This window comes from Rhizophagus irregularis, chromosome 22 (assembly GCF_026210795.1).
Source record: "Rhizophagus irregularis chromosome 22, complete sequence".
NCBI classification, from domain to species: Eukaryota; Fungi; Glomeromycota; class Glomeromycetes; order Glomerales; family Glomeraceae; genus Rhizophagus; species Rhizophagus irregularis.
Window position 1 is genome coordinate 1,244,202 of NC_089450.1, and position 20,757 is coordinate 1,264,958.

The 20,757-nt window shown below is 27.2% G+C and overlaps 4 protein-coding genes across 4 annotated transcripts; 3 read left to right on the top strand and 1 right to left on the bottom strand.

The window, feature by feature from the left end:
• Positions 1-12,016: 12,016 nt before the first annotated feature.
• OCT59_014533 (uncharacterized protein) lies at positions 12,017-12,445 on the bottom strand (the record flags this gene model as incomplete). Its single annotated transcript, XM_066150088.1, has 3 exons — positions 12,017-12,048; positions 12,139-12,172; positions 12,254-12,445. 3 exons carry the CDS (start codon positions 12,443-12,445, stop codon positions 12,017-12,019), a joined length of 258 nt encoding a protein of 85 aa, XP_066002294.1.
• Positions 12,446-15,763: 3,318 nt separating this feature from the next.
• On the top strand, positions 15,764-17,001 carry OCT59_014534 (uncharacterized protein; the record flags this gene model as incomplete). The annotated part of the gene is made up of 9 exons (XM_066150089.1): positions 15,764-15,783; positions 16,013-16,043; positions 16,127-16,156; positions 16,260-16,290; positions 16,378-16,398; positions 16,626-16,656; positions 16,753-16,780; positions 16,862-16,888; positions 16,969-17,001. 9 exons carry the CDS (start codon positions 15,764-15,766, stop codon positions 16,999-17,001), a joined length of 252 nt encoding a protein of 83 aa, XP_066002295.1.
• Positions 17,002-18,470: 1,469 nt separating this feature from the next.
• OCT59_014535 (uncharacterized protein) lies at positions 18,471-18,707 on the top strand (the record flags this gene model as incomplete). Its single annotated transcript, XM_066150090.1, has 1 exon — positions 18,471-18,707. The coding sequence occupies one exon, from the start codon at positions 18,471-18,473 to the stop codon at positions 18,705-18,707; it is 237 nt and encodes a 78-aa protein (XP_066002296.1).
• Positions 18,708-20,020: 1,313 nt separating this feature from the next.
• On the top strand, positions 20,021-20,353 carry OCT59_014536 (uncharacterized protein; the record flags this gene model as incomplete). Its single annotated transcript, XM_066150091.1, has 1 exon — positions 20,021-20,353. One exon carries the CDS (start codon positions 20,021-20,023, stop codon positions 20,351-20,353), a length of 333 nt encoding a protein of 110 aa, XP_066002297.1.
• Positions 20,354-20,757: the final 404 nt, after the last annotated feature.

The following is a 20,757-nucleotide window of genomic DNA, read 5'->3' on the forward strand; positions in this document are numbered from 1 at the left end:
CCTATGATTTTTTAATTTGAAAATTTGATATTTTGAATTTTTTAAAAACCAGTAAAAAATTAAGTTAAAAACCTGTTTATTCAACTCCTTAAATAAAAATAGAAATATATCATATGATTCAATATAAATAAATTACTTTAAAATCTTTATTAATTTTAATAAGTTAAAGTTATTACCAAAATAGGTATTTAAACTTGCTTTTTTACTAATTTTTGAAAAATTCAAAATGTCAAATTTTCAAATTAAAAAATCATAGAGTGGTCTTACAATTTTGCAATCGCGTAACATAATTAATAAATGCGTTACTAATTTAAAAAAAAAGTATTAAAAATTTATGTAAAATTATGAAGCCAAAATGTAGGATTGATGTTGATCTTCACTTTGATTATACAAATCTAAGATTGCAATCTGCACTAAATTAGTCAAAGACTGATCATGAAACAAATAGAATTGAGAGGAATTATTAGTATCTTTATTTTACGTGCTAATCACTGCCTTTAAGCCCGCATTAACCAGCCTTATAGATTTTAGTCTTTTTGATATACAGAATAGTTTTTTAAGTTAGTTCCGTTCTATTCTCTCTTTACGATTTGTAGGCATCCTAATATTACATCGCGTAATTGTTCTTCTTTTCGCCATAGTTACTGAGCTTACTTAAAACAGTTAAACTTGATATAGCGTAACAATAACAATATTTGGCTGCTTGCAATAATGTGAAAAACCAGTAATTGATTTATTACCTTATTTACTACTACCTTTTTATTATGGTGCAATAATAATAGGACAACAAAAAACATAATTTTACTCATTTCTTCTCTTTTTAATTTTGGACGATTGAATGTTAATGGTTTATATTCCCTGTTTGACAACTGCATTTATTGAATTTTTTTCTTACTTTTCTTTTGGCATTTTAAAATTCTTCAGTGTTAAATTTATTTTTAAAAATGAATATTTTCAATATAATTTTCAGTTCTATTAGGTTTGTTCTACTTCTTCTCGACCTCACGATGGCATTGGTATTTTACTTCGCCATCCTTTATGGTCGTTTATTAAAATTGGACCTTTTTTTCTATTAAACAAAATTTTCTGTCATTTCTTTATATAATGATTTTGCCTAATCCAATAATTATCATGTTGTAATTTTAGGAGACTTTAATATTGACAAAATTGCCCATTCCTCTTATCCTTCAAGATATTTTAAACTTCTTCATCTTCTTTCTTCTCGTTATTTATTGATCATCAAGCTCATTCCTCTTCTTTTAATAATCACAACTGTACTTACTTTCATGATAATAGATCTTCTTGACTTGACTACATTTGGTCTTTTCCTGGTTTTTCTGAATCAGCCACCAAACTTTGATTACTACTTTTGACTTTAGCTCTTGCTTAACCACTTTTGCAAAATCTCGATGTACTATTTTTACCTACAATTCCATTTCTGACGCACAATGGACTGAATATTTCTCAGATATTAATGCCCATTTTTAGGAATTTTTCATTATAAATCACTCATATGTTAATAATGATTTCTCCAGACACAGGTCGAAAAGTGAAAAATCAGGCATCAATCAGTCACCAATCGGTGACAGATTAGCATTTTCGCCAAATACCATCACCAATCAGGCAGTTTGCTAACTTTTGATCCAGTAATTAGAAAAGAATGAAATATAGTTCATTGCCTCATTGGAATTGTCTTAACAAGACGAATCTAATGGTAGTAAAATCGCATTTCTAGAATTAATACTTGATGAGATATTAAGTAAAATATAAAAATAAAAATATATCATTTATATTTTATTTAATTTTTTATTAACTATTAATCCTAAAAAATGCGATTTTACTACCATTAGATTCATCTTGTTGAGACGATTCCAATGAGCTATATTTTATTCTTTTCTGATCACTGGATCAAAAGTTAGTAAACTGCCTGATTGGTGACGTTATTTGTAAAAATGTTAATCAGTCACCATCGGTCACCAATCAGCTACCTGATTGGTAACCTATTGGCGATCGATTACGCCTAATTTTTCACTTTTCGACCTGTAAGAACGAATTGTTTTTGGCATCGCTATTCGAACATTTACCCAAGAAAAATGTCTCAAATACCTATTCGATACTCTTATTCTTCTGATCTTGCTAAACTTATCGCTATCAACAAATTTTTGGATAGGTTTTTGTTTAGACTTATTATATCTAGACCTAGTTGCCCTACTCAAATTTCACAAATGATGTCAGCTTTACCTGTTTAATTAAAAAATCTTTCCACTTTGCTTTCTGATTATACGGTTCCAGTTTATACTACTTCATCAGGATCCCGGATAATTATAATTGAGGTCATATCTTACTATGTTTTAAACTTTATTTTTCTTTTAATATGTAATTTTATTAAGTTAATATTACTTTTTACTATAGAAAAAAATGTTTCTTTTGAAGAGAAGAATCTTTTGATACCAAAATCTTATAAATTTACTGATTAGAATTTGAGATAAGTATCGTTACATAGGCAAAATTTGGCAAAAAAATATACGCTTTTTCACCATCGGTATACATAGAAATATACAAAAAAATAAAAATTACTATTATTAAATATTACTTTTTAAGTAACAAAATTATAGATAATAGAGGGTAAATTTTTAGCATAGAAGATATGACCTTAATTATAATTGTCCGGATTCTACTTCACCACTATCAGGTTTTAAATCCTTCCTACGTTCTCAGAAAATCTGGTTTCAGCCTACCTTTTTACCAAACTTGCACAACATATTTTGAATTGAATACTACTATACCACTTTATGTGATGAACATTTTTCCTTCTTTCTTGGCAAATTCATTAATTTTGCCCTTTCTGTTGAACACCATTCTATTATTCTTGATCGAGTATTAGTTGTTTTGGACTCAAAACCTACTTTTCTTATGGATCCAACAGATATTAAACAAGTTGCTATTGCCATTTTACCTCCACTTCTTTTTCTTCTCGTTGACAAAAAGCTTACACTTCATTATCTGATGTATCAGCTTCCCTTTATGACCCTATTTTAGCACCTATTTCTTTATAAGAATGGTCTGACATTATTTATTCCATGCCCAACAACAAAGCCTCTGATCTTTCCAAAATATCTTATGAAATGTTAAAATATTTATTTAGTGATGCTTTAAAATTGAAGCTGTGGTTTATCATATTCTTAAACTTCATGATTTTGATGCTCAACTCAAAAATACTCGACCTATTACTTTATTGGAAACTGTTTGCAAATGTGTAGTTAAGGTCGTTACGATTCATCTTTCTCAAATCCTTGCTAATCATAAAGTTTTACAAGGAGGTAACTTTGCTGGATTACTTGGTGGCTTTACTAATGTTCCTATCAAAATACTTGATGCTGTTATCCATCAATATAAATATGATCCTTCTGATGATCAAGAACTTTGAATCGTTTCTCAAGACATCTCTAAAGCTTTTAATTCTATAAATCTTAAGATGCTTAAATTAGCTACTTTTAGTGCAATTCATTCTTAACCTGTTTGCTAGACATAATAACAAAATCATTACTTGTCATGGCAATTCTCCTCATTACTAAGTGCGACTAAGGAGAAATCATTTTCCCGCTCTTATGAGTCATTTATTTAGATCCTTTACTTACTGTGTACATCTGATCCCTTTTTATTAAAGTCTTCTGCTCTTTTGGATTATTCTCCTATTACATTTGAACAACATTCTTTACCTATTTTTCATCTTACATTCATGGATGATTCCACCTTGATCTATATATGAAGTTGAAATTAAAGCCCAAAAGTAGAAATATTTCAACTTGGGAAGGTCAAAAGTCAAAATAAAAATTGAAATAGTCAAAATTATATCATAGTCATGTGATTTTTAAACGTGAATAACTCCATCAATATTAATGCTACAGATATAAAATACATATCATTGGAATCCTCTCGATGTGCTGAATCCAACTGCATAAATATCATAAAAATCGAATTACTGAATGCGGAGTTCGTTAACTTTGAATTTTAATATTATTGTTTACTATAAAAATTATAAGCCAAATTTTAAATGTGAGTAACTCTGTCAATATTGATGCTACAAATATGAAATACATATCATTGGAAATCCTCTCGATGAGCTGAATCCAACCGTGTAAAGATCATAAAAATTGAATCACTGGATGCGGCGGAGTTCATTAACTTTGAATTTTAATATTATTGTTTATTATAAAATCAAATGACTATGACGTAATTTTGACCATTTCAACTTTTGGAGGGGCCATTTCAGAGGTCAAAATTAACCAATTTTAGTTTTATGTATACCTTGATCGCTTCTTTGAAATCTGGCATTAAAGATTATTTATCTATAATTGCTAAATTTTATACTTTAAATAATATCCAAGTGAATTCAGCCAAATATATTTTGCTTTCTTTTTCAAAGCCATCTTCTCTGGTTACTTTTGAACTTTTTCTCTTTCCTTTAATTTCCAATAAATCTCTTACCCTTACTTCTTTGGCTATTCCGTTTTCTTGAAGTTTGGTTTTCTCTTTCAGCTATACATACCATTCAAATTATTTTGGGCTGCCGTAATTATAAGTAAAATCCCAAATTCAATTATGACATCCCAAATTATTTTGGCACTTTACATAGTAAATTATATATAAATTGAATGAATTACGACATCCCAAATTATAATTATAGCATCCCAAATAATTTGGGCAGCATGTATACTTTCAGCCTCTTTCCAATTTGTTCTTAAACAAGTCCATTCTATAGTCAAAAATATGGCTGCTCTTTTTGGACCTAAGAAATTAGTTGCTCAACATATTACCTATCTTTTCACTTTTAATAGTTTTTCCTATACTTTTAGTCATTAGACAGAAAGCAGGCCTAGTTTCTACTACTCCTTTGACATTACTATTTTTGAAATTGCCTTTTTCTATTCAACAAGCTATACATGCCATCCAAATTATTTTGGGCTGCCGTAATTATAAGTAAAATCCCAAATTCAATTATGACATCCCAAATTATTTTGGCACTTTACATAGTAAATTATATATAAATTGAATGAATTATGACATCCCAAATTATAATTATAGCATCCCAAATAATTTGGGCAGCATGTATACAACAAGCATTTTGTTGCTTCCTTTCTTCGCATGTCGCTTCTTGGCAAAAAATATTTACTCATTCCAATTTTAGGAATTTTGCCAAATATGCTATATCTTACCTTCAAAGATACTTGGGTACTGAAAATTGTTCTACTACTATTGATTTGAAGCCTTACCATTCGCTTTGTTCCCATTCTTTGTTCAATTCATTATTTTTCTTTTTACAATTGGGTATCACGTGATCTCTCTCTTTCCAATCTCCAAGGCATGATCTGCATCCAACTATACATGTATTCAAATGAGCTGGAAACTTTGGAAAAACCTCAATTTTTTTGTACTAACTCAGTTTTCTTTACCTTGTGGAACCTTTTTATGACCTCTGTTATCTACACTGGTTAGCATATGGGCTGATCCTTGGAATCTAATTTTTTTACACAAAAATAATTTTATTAAAGCAAATATAAATTATCATTTATATAAGAATAATAAATTTATACTAGATAATGCAAAAAAAACCAATTAATTATATAATTTTTAATTTTTTTTTAATATAAGATATCATTAAAATTTAAAAGATCAAATATAACTCTCATGACAAAATCATTGATAATTCTTCGTAGAAATAAGCTATACAAATAAATTTACATTCATTTGAAAGAGAAAATCGAGATCTATCTAATGAATCTAAAATCAAGTGAATTGAATCACTAGTTGTTCAGTAATTACGTTCAGTATATTTATTGAATTTTATCTAAATTTGATCATTAATTACTTTACATGTAGTGATTCAATTTGAATGATCTTTGCTCCCTAAGGTGATGCCAACTTTTATCTTTAAAATAAATTTAAAATAATTCGTTTAATATATGTAGATGTTTAGGAATCATCAATTATATTATTAATATAAAATTTTATAAGTTTGATAAAATCTGATATAAAAAAATTTATTAAATACCTGTAGATGCAAGCTACACGAATGAAATTATATTCATTTGAAAGAGAAAATTGAGGTCTATCTAATAAGCCTAAAATTGAATGAATTGAATCACTGGATTGTGAATAATTACGTCTAATATATTTATTTTTAATTTTTAAATTTGATTTGACTTTGATCGTTAATTACGCCTCATCCAGTGATCCAATTTTCCTGATCTTTGATTCTTACGATAGAGCAAATTCTCAGCTTTCAAATGAATGTAAAATGATGACGTTAGCATATCTCCAGGAATAATAATGCACGATTTTGTCACCTGCATAAAGTCCGATCTGAAAATTTTATTTCTTACCAAAAAATGCTTTCATAAGAGAATCCCAAATTCTTTTACTTTATTTAAAAGATTTTATTTGCCATTTAAGGATTTTAGTAGAATAAATCTAATAAAATAATTTTAAAAGATAAAAAACAAATATATAATTAGTTATTTTGAAAAAAAAGAATATCTTATTATTCATTTTACAACTATTTTACATCATAATTATTTTTTATTTGCATGTATTTTTTACAAAGAAAAAACAATAAATTAAAGCTAAAAATTATGAAAAAATATGTCTTATCTATGTATATAAAATATTAAGTTTTTTCTTTTACTTACCACTTAAAAATAACTGCTATATTTGCTTATAAACTTTTTTGTCATATTTAATAAAAGTGAATAGAAAAATGATGGAAAAGTAATGGGCAGTGATGGGGAAAAAGAAGTGGTTATTACCGTTATTTTTGAATATTGATTAAAAAAATTTTTTTTATTTTTTATTAAATCTGAGTTACGTAAATATGTAACACATATTTAATTTAGATTTGTGTAATGTTAATCTTACTAAAATATTAAATTTTTATAAAAATCTTAATTTAGACTAATTCCAAAAATCGGCACATATGGAATAGTCCATTTCGTCTAAATTTCAAATTGACGAATATTGGATGAAAGTTGGTCTAAATTCAGCCGATTATTGCCAAAAAAATCGTTAAAATTAGGGTTTCGATCCTAAATCTACTTAATCCAGATTAATCCGTCAATCCAAATAATTTCAGATATCCTGATCCGTAGAAATTTGAACGGATGAATCCGATTGTACTGCGGATTTAAGATAATAGATGATCCGGATTTTAATCCTTATAAATAGGATGGATTATCGCTAAATTTTAATTTATTAAACCTTCGTAAGAACATGATGATGATGAAATTTAATAAATCTTTAAAAGGCAATCAAATTTGTTAAAACTCATTCACATTTGTATATTTTACACGTTAATGATGTTATAATTGAATAAATTGGTTAAAAATGCCTTATATTCGAAGATTTTTTTTTAAAAAAAATAGAGTTTCGTACTTTAGAAAAATTGTATTGATGGCAGACAGTTCTAACGAAACAGAATTTAATAATAATCATAACCAAAATGATGCTGAAGTTGAAGTTAATGAAAAGACTGCAACCAAGTGGAAAAAAAGGAAAAACCCCAGTTTTACTAATGAATATTTTGAAAAAATAATTGATCCAAAAACTGGTAATGAATTACATATTTGCAAAATCTTAGATGATGATGGCAACTAGTGCAAAAAAACATATCGAAATACAGGAAGTTCAACAGGAAATCTAATTCAGCATCTGGATTTAGTGCACAAAATCGTTTCTCAAGAAAATGAAAAGAAAAAGGTAGATATTTTTTGCTTTAATTACTATTTACTTAAAAAATAAAATTTTTAAATTCTAATGTCAATAATCTAATATTTAGCCGCGTACGACAAAAATTACAGATTATGTAAAAAGTACTCAGCCCCACCCTCCACATATTCAAAAACAACGGGAAGAAGGTTTGCTTAAGTGGATGCTAAGAACAAATCAGCCGCTCTCTGCTGTTACAAATGAAGCATACAAAGAAATGATAAATATTTTCGATTCATCATTTATTACTATACCAGAAGAAAAAAAAATTCGAACAACGATTGGAAAAAGTTATAATCACAATCAAAGAAATTGCCATAACCTTCTTGATGAAACAGCACGGAATATTTCATTAACAATTGATTTTTGGTCTAGCTACTTGATCACACCAGATCTCAAAATTAAAGATGCATGCTGTGATCAACTATATTCCTTCTCCTCATACAGCAGTTCGTTATTGCCGATTCCCTACATAAGATTATTTCAGATTGGAAATTAGAAGATTGTATCTCTTCAATCATTACTGATCAACGGAGCTAACATGGTAGCATTCAATTCCTTTCTTGAAAATTAAGCCTGGGTGTTCTGATATTTTACGCTTACCATGTACAGCCCACACATTACAGCTTGCAATTATAAAAGGATTAACTCCAGTAGAAGTTCTGGTGGCACGTGTAAGGAGATTAGTAAGATTTTTTGTAACTCAAAAGCAAGTAGAACGATTAACAGCAGTTCAAAAAAAACTTGGCTACAATGAAGTTTTACACCTTATATAAGATGTTCCAACCCGTTGGAATTCTACATACTATGCTTGGGATCGTATTTATTTTTTTAAAGACGCTACTATTCAACTTCAAACAGATTTAATTACTTCATCCATTAGAGAAGAAAAGAATAATGGTGCAAAGCTCAAAAAAATTATGCTATCAGATTCTGAGTGGGAATTAATAGATCAATTAGTATCTTTATTAATGCCATTTGAAGAAGAAACATGTAAATTTTCTGGTAGAACTTACGTGACTTTAAGTAGGATGATATCAACTATTAAAGAGTTAATTTTTGATCTAGCTGGAGATTTTCCATCCGATAATACAACTAATCTTTCATATGAAGATAATGAAGAAGTTAATACATTTCCAATTGAAACTAATGATGAAGAAGTTATCAGTGATTTCACCAATAAGAAAATATCAATTAAAGAACCTTTGAATACAACTGGAGTTTTGAATAAAGTTCAAAATAATATTTATAACGCATTGATTTTTTATTGGAATATTCCTAATGAACTTGGTTTAATGGCGGCACTTCTGGATCCCATTATAAAAATTTAGACTTTGTGGAGGATGAAGATGAAAGACAACAAATTATTCAAAAGCTTCGTGATGAATATAATAAAATCAATAATAAAACTGCAAATTTCCAAGAAGAAATTCAATTAGAACCAGTTTCTCCAGAAGAAGGTTCTTCCCATTCATATAAAAAATATCAACAATTACGTTTAATGAAATATAAGAATAAACAACAAGTATTAAATGATGAATCCACTGCTAAAATAGATAAAATTGCAGAATATTTGGCAATGCCATTAGCGATGGAAACTGAAGATCCACTGGAATGGTAGAAGGCTCGTGTACAAAATTTTCCAAATCTTTCCAAACTTTCTCGTAAGTATTTAGCAATACCTGCGACTTCTGTATCTAGCGAATGTTTATTTTCAGATGCTCCGGCAACCTAATAAATGCATGCAGAGACACGATTAAATACAAATCTAGTTGGAAAAAATGCTTTTTTTGAAACGAAATATGAATGTTATGAATGTTTTCGCACTCAACTGGAATGAGGAATAAACAGTAATACTGTAATAGTAAGTAGTAACTTACAAATCATAACTCAAATGGTCAAATTACAATATCAGTTTTAATAAATATTAAATAAACGTGCATAAAGCATAATTGTCAATTTATAATTGTCAATTGTTAAATGGTGTTGACGTTTTTAATTTTTTTATTTGTAAAATGTAAATTGTAATTTGTTTTAATTGTAAATTGTTATTACTTTATAAAGTTGTACAGTATATCTAAATCCGGATGAAAATCTGAATGCAATCCTATTATTAACCCAGATTAAATCTGAAATTACGGATGATCCTAAAAATTTCGGATTATACTAAACCCGAATTATAAACCGAATATGATGATGGGAATTAGGATTCTATCCGAATAGCTTTAAAAAATAGGATCGAACCCCTAATTAAAATTATTATGGACGATTTGCACAGTTTGCCTACTACTTGGCAATCACAAATTGGCAAAAATTCATTAAAAAATCAGAAATAAACGATTCATCAACCTTTTGTTAGTCATTTATCCAAATTTTAAATTGCCGAATGTTGGTGAAATTGAGTCTAATTTTGTCTAATTGTTAATGATTTTTATGTATTTGGTTTATTTTAATTTTGCAATAACAATCAATTAATTATATTTTATTTTTTCGCTTTATTAAAATTACACATTAAAAATTATCATATTAAATATCAAATATTTACAGTATCTGTCTATTTACACCTACCATCCACCATCCACCATCCACCATTTACCATTTACCATTCACCATTTATTGTCAACTATTGTCAACCATCATCAACCATCATCTACATCCATCATTTACTACCCATCATCTACCATCATTTACTCATCCAAAATTATCTATGACTTACAAAAAAATAAAGAAACGGTTAGTAAACCATTATTATTTCAATAAAAAAAGGTTAAAGTTTTGAAGATTCAAAACCTACCTATTCAATAGAATTCCAAAAGAAAATCTACAAAAAAAAATAAAGAAACAGTTAGTAAACCGATTTTTTAATAAAAAAAATTTTAGTTTCAAAATATTTTGAAATTTACCTAGCCAAAAATTCAAAGTGGAAACCTACAAAAAAAAGAAGAAACGATTAGTTAAAGTTTCTTTGAAAAAAAAAATAATTTTGAAATATGAAACTTACCTGATCTGTTCAATATAAGTTTGAAGTGGAAACCTACAAAAAAAGGAAAGAAATGATTAGTTTTTTATTAAAAAAGTTTTCAAAGTCTAAGGATATTACAACTATACATGAAATTGAAATTGGTTAATTTTGATCTCCGAAATAGTCGAAATGGTCGAAATGATTTTGACTTGAGCCCCTCCAAAAGTCGAAATGACGTCATAGTCATATGATTTTATAGTAAACAATAATATTAAAATTCAAAGTTAACGAACTCCGCATCCAGTGATTCAATTTTTATGATTTTTACACGTAAGGTTGCTTGCCAAAATTAGGTAATTTAGGCCAAGGCCAAAACTTTTTTGTAGCCGAAAGTTTAGGCAATCAAAAATAAATTTGCTGAAATTTATAATGCCGAAATTATTGCCGAAAGTTTGAAATTTGACCGAAATTATTGGTATAATTCTGGCCATTTTTAGGACGTAATTCTGGCCAGAAAATGATCAACATTACAAATTTCCTTTTTTGGAAATTCGTGTACCCTTTGTGAAACTGATTTCACCAATTTTACTGGAAAACAAAATTTCCTTTTTTTGGAAATTGGTGTAATGTCACGTGACACAATGTCATAATTTCGGCTGAATTTTAATTTTGGCCAAAATTAAGACTGAGTTTCGGCCTAATTTCGGCATTTTCGGCATTTAATTTGATTGGCCAAAACCTTTCGGAATTTCCTTTTTAGTTTTGGCAGGCAATCTTATTTACACGATTGGATTCAGCTCATCATCGAGAGGATTCCAATGATATGTATTTCATATTTATAGCATCAATATTGACAGAGTTATTTACATTTAAAATTTGGTATTAAATAGTCTTATAATTTTTATAGTAAACAATAATTTTAAAATTCAAAGTTAACGAACTTCGCATCCAGTGATTCGATTTTTATGATCTTTACACGGTTGGATTCAGCTCATTGAGGATTCTAATGATATGTATTTCATATATGTAGCATCAATATTGACGGAGTTATTTATGTTTAAAATTTTATATTAAATTATAATTATAAAAAATCACATGACTATAATGTAATTTCGACCATTTCAACTTTAATTTCGACTTTTGACCTTCCCAAGTTGAAATATTTCTACTTTTGGGTTTTAATTTTGACTTCATATATAATTACAACTAATACTTATAAAATAAAAAAATAAATAAAAAAAATTAAAAATTTATTTTAAAGTTTTGAAAAGAAAATAAAGCTTCGAAACTCACCTATCCAAAATCCAAGAATTGAAAGTTGAAACCTACAAAATAAAAGAAAAAAAATTTAAAAACAAATTAAAAAAGTAATTTTTTTTAAAAAAAAGGTTCAATTCTTTCACTTCAAAACTTACCTATATATCCAAGTGCCTTAGAACTGAAAGAAATCTATAAAAAAAAATTAAAATAAAATTAAAAAAATATTTCTTTTAAAATAAGTTTCGAAGTTTTACTTCAAAACCCACCTACAGTGATAATGTGGTGGGATAACGTCCAGCTTAAATGATTTGGACTGGGACTTTCTGGGACATTGTCCAATAGTCCGTATCCCACTATGTCCCAATCAGTTAGTTGTCCATTGGACAAGTCCCACTTAAAAAATTTCTTGTCCGGCTGTCCAGCGTCTGAATATCCAATTGTCTCACGTGTAAAAATGGTCATCGGTCCTAAAAGACCGCAGTTCTACAGTTTTACACCATAAAAAGACAAACTGGTCCGTCTTAGTGTAGGACCACGGTCTTTCAGTCCTGTATCACATATAATAAGACCGTCAGTTTTTTTAAAAACTGTAGTCTTTTTAAGACTGATCAGTTTTTTTTCTTTTTTTTTTACAAATAAAAAAAATTTTTTCCTTAACTTTATTAGGAATAGCCTTGTTTTATAAATATGAACACTAATCAGGATGTTTTTAAATATACAAATTTTTTTTTTACAAATGATCATCACATGCATCATGCACTTACTATTATTGTATTAGTGATAATAATTGTGATATCTCGTCATCCAGTGATTATAAAAATATGAAACTATCACCATTCGAATCATCTCAATGAGTCGCGTCAAATGGTATCAAAATCATTATTTTATAATCGATAAAAAAAAAATTACATCGGCAAAACTATTTGATAACAAATTCAATAATTGCTAGCTATCTATCGATCCTGGAAATATGATTTAGCCACCATTCGACACATCTCGTTGAGACAATTCGAATGGTAGTGGTTTTATCATTTTATGATCACTGGATGACGAGATATTCTGCTTAAACACTTTTTTGGAGTTCATTGATGCATGGTAAAGGATATTCATCCCGTTTGGGGCGTTTTGACAGGCAACTCTACAAGTAGGGAGAAGTAATTTTCATTGTTTTGAATTGGTTGGTCTTTATATTATTTTATAAAGACCTTCATTAGATTAATAGATTTATTCAATATAAAAATCATTATTATATGAAGACTGATATGAGAACTGGTCAGTCCTCGGGACTGGTCCTACTGCACTATAAAAAAATGCAAGACCGCAGTCCGGTCCTACAAGTTCCAGAACTGACGAGTAGGACCAGTAGGACCGATGACCATTCTTACTCGCGTGGCTGAAGATCAAACTTTTTTTACCGATTATTTTTTTTTTAAAAAAAAAATCTTTTTTACGATAAACAGTTCAGCATTTTATTTTTTTATTAAAAACATTTTATAATTTATTCATAGCTTTTAAAAAATCATTTTTTTACACTACAATACAACTTTTCGTCTTTTACAATGCCACCAATATCAGAATTATTAAATGATTATATTATTAAAACTAAAGAAAAACTCAATCAGAGTAACCTTAAAACGTATTGCAAATTGCAAATGTTGTATTGATGTATTAGGAGAAGAGGAAGGAAAACAAATTTGTTTTCCAAATAAAACAGATAGAATAGTACAACATTTGAAAAAGTGCACTCATTTTCTCGCAGCAATAACACCTGAAAAAAGAAACGTTATTTTTTCATTATTAAAAAATAATGAAAAAGAATTAGAAAATAAACGACTATATAACATCAGCAAGTTTGAAAAGTGTTGATTCATACCAGTATACGTGTTGATCAACACCAGCTAGTTGTTCAAAGTGTTTACAATATTAATCAACACCCATATACTGGAATATACTAACGCATAATGTTAATATATGTGTCATTCAACTCTAATTGTGTAGTTTAACACATTATACAATTGTTGTTCAACGCACTGTATATTTACGCATATATATGATTACATATGTATATTTTAATTAAATTATATTTATTGATTTATTTTTACTCACCTTAGGAACTAAACTGGTTACCTCAACTTACAATATCATATCTCACAATCTAACCAATGTACTATTTAATTTAAGTATAATATACATTTATTAAAATTAGCATTTAAAAAAAAAATCATTTCGGCAATACTATAATGGCCGTAATGTACTCTATATCATGTGTATTACGTAATACTAGATTACTGCTGTGATAGCAAAAAAAGAAATTAAGCTTTTTTTAGCAAAGCTTAATTTTTTTTGCTTTTCCTCTTCGTTCTTCCCTTCCCTTTTGTTTTCCTATTACCCCTTCGTTCTTCCCTTCGTTCTTCCTTTTCCTTTCATTTTCCCATTACTCTTTATTTCTCCTCTTCCCTTTCGTTTCATTCTTTTCCCTTTTGTTCTTCCCTTTCTCCCCTTTCCTTTATAAAAGTTTTATCCGTTATTTCTGTAAAAACTCTGTAAAAATGAGCCTTCACTGATCCATTTACAGAAAATGTAATAAGTTGATAAATTCCATAATATAAGGTCATTAATTCCGGAGATATGAGCCTTTTACAGAAAAAAGTTTGGTGAGTTTTGCAATAAAATGTTGTGAAACTATTTTTCATTTTTTAACGAAACGTTAAAAAATATTTTGAAATAATTTTTTTTTAAATTTTTCATTAAAATTATTAACAAAACGTTTTTAATGTTTCAAAATATATTTTTTTTATTTTTTCTTTAATCGGAATATTGGTTCTAATTTTTTTATTTTTTCTTTTAACGAAACATTTTTAACGTTTCGTAATATAATTTTTTCATTTCTTTTAATCAGAACGTTGGCTAACGTTCTGATTATTTTTATTTCATTTTTTTAACGAAACGTTTTTAACGTTTCGAAATAATTTTTTTTAAATTTATTTAATCGGAACATTGGCTAACGTTCTGATTATTTTTTTTATTCATTTTTTTAATTAGAACATTGAAAAACGTTCCAAATTATTATTTTTTTTCATTTCTTTTAATCGGAATGTTGGCTAATGTTTTGATTAATTTTTTATTTCATTTTTTTAACAAAACGGTTTTAACATTTTGTTAATAATTTTTTTTTTCTTTTTTAATCAGAATGTTGGCTAACGTTCCGATTTACATTTATTTTTTCTTTTTTTAACAAAACATTTTTAACGTTTCGTTAATAATTTTTTTTCTTTCATTTTTTTTAATCAGAATGTTAGCTAACGTTCTGATTATTTTATTTTTTACGAAACGTTTTTTAACATTTTGTAATATTTTTTCATTTTTTTTTAATCAGAATGTTGGTTAACGTTCTGATTTACGTTTTTATTTCTTTTTTTAACGAAACATTTTTTACGTTTCGTAATGCTATTTTTTTTTCTTTTTTTTAAAATTTTTTTAATTGTTTGTTTTTTTACAAAACGTATCTAACGTTTCAATTTTTTATTTTTTTTAGGACCGCAGTTTTCTGGATGGCTCACAGATAGGAATTTTGAAGGTAAACCTTCAAATTTTTTTTGATTTTGTTTATTTTTAACGAAATGTATCTAATGTTTCGATTTTTTATTTTTTTTTAGGACCGTGGCTTCCTGAATGATTCATGGACAGGTAAAATTAATTTTTTTTTTAATTTATTTTAATGAAACATGACTAATGTTTCATTTTTCTTTCTTTTTTAGGTTCACGGATTTCTTTTTCTAAATGGGATTTCAAATATTATGGTAAGTTTCACAACAAACGTTGTGAAACTTCATTTATTTTTTAATTTTTTTTTTAGAAACGTTTCTAACGTTTCTTTAAATTCTTTTTGTAAGTCTTTTTTTTGGAAAACGGAGGAAAGGGTAAGTTTCAAAGCATTTTGCTTCGAAACTTTTAAAAAAAATTTTTTTTTTTAATTTCTTTTATAAGGAAACGTTTTTAACGTTTTCTTTATATTGTTTTTTTTTGTAGGTATTTCTTTGGGAATTGGGAAATGCAAAGGGTAAATTTCGAAACTTATAAAAATATTTTTTTTATTTTTTTTATAAGGAAACGATTCTAACGTTTCCTTTATAATTTTTGTAGGTCTTTCGGAAAAGTGCAAAAGTGCAAAGGGTAAGTTTTGAAGCGTTTTGCTTTGAAACTTTCTAAGAAAAAGTTTTATTATTTTTTTTATTATAAAGGAAACGGTTTAACGTTTCCTTTATATTTTTTGTAGATATTTCTTTGGGAAACGGGAAATGCAAATGGTAAGTTTTGCTTTAAAATTTATAAAAATATTTTTTTCATTTTTTTTTATAAGGAATGTTTTTAATGTTTCCTTTATAATTTTGTAGGTTTTTCGGGAAATGCAAATGGTAAGTTTCGAAGCGTAATTTTACACTTCGAAACTTTTTAAAAAATTTCTTTTTTTAAAAACATTAGAAAACATTTCTAACGTTTCTATATGATATTTTTTTGTAGGAATTTTCGACTTCAAATCTTGGATAGTATAGTAAGTTTTGAAGATTTGAATCATAAAATTAATTTTTTTTAATTTTTATTAGGAAATGTTTATTAACGTTCCTTTATTTTTTTTTTGTAGGTTCAGAAGTTGAGTTTGAGAGTTTAAACTGGTAAGTTTTGTTAAAAACAAAACTTATATTTTTTTTAATTTTTTTATTAGGAAACTTTCTAACTGAAGTACTGAACGTTTCCTTTCTTTTTTGTAGTTTGGGAATATCCAGTATTAGATACGTGGTAATTTTGCATGAAACTTTTTTTAAAAATGTTTTTTATTAGGAAACACTTACTAATGTTTCCTTTGTTCTTTATTTTTAGGTTTCGGAATATCTGGATAAGGGTAACGTAAAGTTAAGTTTCATTTCGTCACAAAATAATATCTTTAAGAAACGTTCTAACTGAACGTTTCCTTTTTCTTTTTGTAGGTTCAAGAGTATGGAATTGGATACGGGCTATAAAATGGGAAGTTTTGTACATTTTGTTATGAAACTTCCATTTTTTTTTGTTTTTTTTTTTTAAGAAACGTTCTAACTAAATGTTTCTTTTTTTTGTAGGTTCTTTTCAGCTCTGGATTTTCTTTCGTAGGTCAGTTTGGTACTTGGATTTTTTTTTATAGGGAAATGAATAAGTTTCATAATATAACATGAAACTTTTCTTTAATTTTTTTTTTAGGAAATGTTAATTAATGTTTCCTTTTTCTTTTCTGTAAGTTTTGGATTTCAGTTTGGGTCAACGGTGAGTTTCGCAGATTTGTGAAATTTATTTTTATTTGTATTTTCTTTTTTTGAAAATGTATTGTTGACACCTATATTTCTTTTATTTATAAGCTTCAGGATTCCGAGCTAAAGATTGGTGAGTTTAGTAACATTTTGTTACAAAACTTTTCTAATTTTTAATTGATATTGGATCGATCGGATCATAAGTTTCATAATTATGAAACTTCTATTGTCATTTTTTTAATATAAACCATTTTCTAATATTTCTTTTATTTTTGTAGGTTTCGGTCAGCTTTTGGAATATTGGATAAGATTGTGTAAGTTTTGTTAACGAAACTTTTAATTTTGTTTTTTTTATTTGAAACCCATCTTGTTATGGTTGTATCACCAGGGGCACTTTGTTAACGGAAATTTAGTACATTAATCGCTTAAAAATCTGCAACAATCCAATTATAATAAGAGGTTGTATTATTTGCATTGTACTGTATTTTATAAATAAATATACAATATTTTACAATTAAATTTTATATGTTAATAATATACAATAATATATATGTTAATAAATTACTAATTTTACAATTAAAGTTAATTAACTAACATATGATGACTAAAAAATACCGTTGCTATACGCGTTTTTAATATCAATATACGCGTTTTTATACATTTTTAAACTATCATTGTTTTACTATGTGTAGCTTTACATTTAAATTAGTGTTGTTTTACGCGTTTTTAAACATTTTTAAGTAGCGTTGATTGATAAAGGGTTCGTTTCTTTACATTTTTTAGTGTTGAGTAACACATGGCGTTTTTCAATACTTTATACGCCTGTTTAAAACTTGCTGATGAAGTATTAAATATTTTACTGTATATGTTTTTTTTTTTAAATTAATACTGATTTCAATTTCTTTATAGCTTCACATTTCAGTGATACAACTTTCACTTTTTCTGATTCTTCTAGAAAAGTTATTATTCGTTCTTCTTATGGATCACTTGATAATTTTATTGTTAGATCATTGTCAAAGGAAGATAGAAAAAAATTTAATACATTATTAATTTGATTAACAGTTTCTTGTAGATGGGCATTGCATTGGGTTAATAATCCTAAAGCAAAAGAACTATTTGAGTTTCTTAGTCTTTTCCTTAAACTTCCTGATCGTAAAACTCTTGGGAAAACAATTTTGAATGATGTTATTTCTTAAGCAGATGATGCAATGGAAATTGCATTGAGAGAAGATCCTGTAAATATTATACTTACGTTTGATGGCTGGATGAATGTGAAGAGTGAACAGTTATTAGGTGTAGTTTTAATGACGTCAGAGGGAAGGCCTTTTGTATGGAAAGCAGCTGATATTAGTTCAGAAAGGGAAACACATCTTGAAGTGATGGAAAAAACAGAAGCTATGATTGCTGATTTAGAAAAAAAAGTATTAATGTTTGTGCTGTTGTAACAAATAGTGCGGGTACATATGCTACATCCAGGTAATTTAATTATAATAACATTGTTTTTATTAAATATAAGTATATTTTTTAATAAATTATTATACTCTTAAACGAAAATTAAGGTTTTCAAATAGAAAAATAACTTTTTTGCCCTGTTTTGCGCACTAACTCAATCTTTGCATAGGCGAAGTATTTAAGGAGTCAACTGATTTAAAAGTATCAATGAATCATGCAATCAAGCTCGCAACTTACTTTAGAAACGCTAATAATAAGTTATTTATAGCAAAATTACATGATTAACAAAAAATTACTTATGGAAAATATTATACATCAGCAGTTTCAGGCGAAACTCATTGGAACAGTTATTAGAGAATTCAACAAGCTTTACAGGTAAATTTACACTATTAATTAATAATGCAATTAATTAATTAAATTTATTAATTTATTTTTTTTTATTGTACTTTTAAGATATTTGCAATAAATTACAAACCATCTCTTAATCAAACTCGAAGAAAGACAGAAGAAACTCCAACTATTTCACACAAAATTTTTGAAATTATTGATTCAACTACATTTTGGACTAATATAAATACAATTGTAGAAATATTATATCCTTATTGTAAGTTTCTTAACATTCTTCAACAAGATAAAGCACGCTTATTTCAGGTTATTCATAGTCTTGCATATCTTGCACAATTTTGGAATAATTATGAAGATACTCAGCTTTCTGCAAAAATATTATTTCAATTAGAAAAAAAGTGGAATGACTGGGAACAGCCACTTCTTTTGTTATCATGTTTATTACATCCCGAATATCGTATGAGACAATTTAAAGATAATGTGAATATTAATTATACCACTTTTGGTAGATGGCTTGTTTATTATTATTAAGCATGGTCTGGAAAAGAATCAACTTGTATTTTACGTGAATTTGATGATTTTTGTTTGGAAAAATATCCTTTTGATAATAATACATATAAGCAATTTAATAGTGATATTTGGAGATACTGGTGTTATGCAAAGGATTCCACTAATGAATTAGGTTTTGTTGCTTGTAGATTATTTGGAATTTGCATAAATGCAGCTTTTGTTGAGCGTCTTTGGAGTTGTATGGGGTTTTTGCAATCAAATTGGAGAAATCGCTTAATGTTAGTAAGTATTATTTTTGTGAAATTATACATATATTATATATACATATTTTAATATTAATAAATTTTTAGTCATCAAAGGCCCTTAATATAAGCAAATTAAGAGCAGATATTACATGGAAATATCATGTCAAGTCTAATTCTTCTATTCCAACTCCACTTAGTATGTTGAAATGAATAATGACGAAAATTCCAATGAAAATTCTAATGAAAATTCGCATGAAAGTCCTAATGAAAATCCTAATGAAAATTCCAATGATTTAGAAGAATCTGATAATGAGGAGATAGATTTAAGTCATTTAACTGATTTAGAAAAGGAATTTGGTAATTATTTACAGGGATGGGCAGAAATGTTAGAAGAAGAAACTCTCAAATTTCAAAATGAAGAAAATGAAATTAATGAAGTAAATGAAATAACAGTTAGTGATGTTACTCATCCTGCAGTTGATACAAATGCCAAATGGGATTTAAATTCTCTTTTTAAAGAATTAGAATTACCATTTTAATAATAAAGTTTTGCTATTAATTGAATTATAAAATACTTTTAAATTAAATAATATTGTTATTTGTTTAATTGTCATAAATTTTAATATTTATTTTTTAATAAAATATATATCAAATATATATCAATATCTCAGACATTACCAAGTCTTTGTCCAAGGACGTGGATTGTCCGGACTGTCACATCTATGGACATGTTCCGTTCCAATCACAATACTGTCTACCTATATATCTAACGTCTAAGAACTGAAAGAAACCTACAAAATAGAAGAAAAAAAAATTGAAATAATTTTTTCTAAAAAAAGTTTCAAAGTTTAACTTCAAAATTTACCCATATATTCAACACCCAAGAACCAAAGGCCAAAACCTATAAAATAGAAAAAAAAAATTTAAAAAAAATATTTTCAAA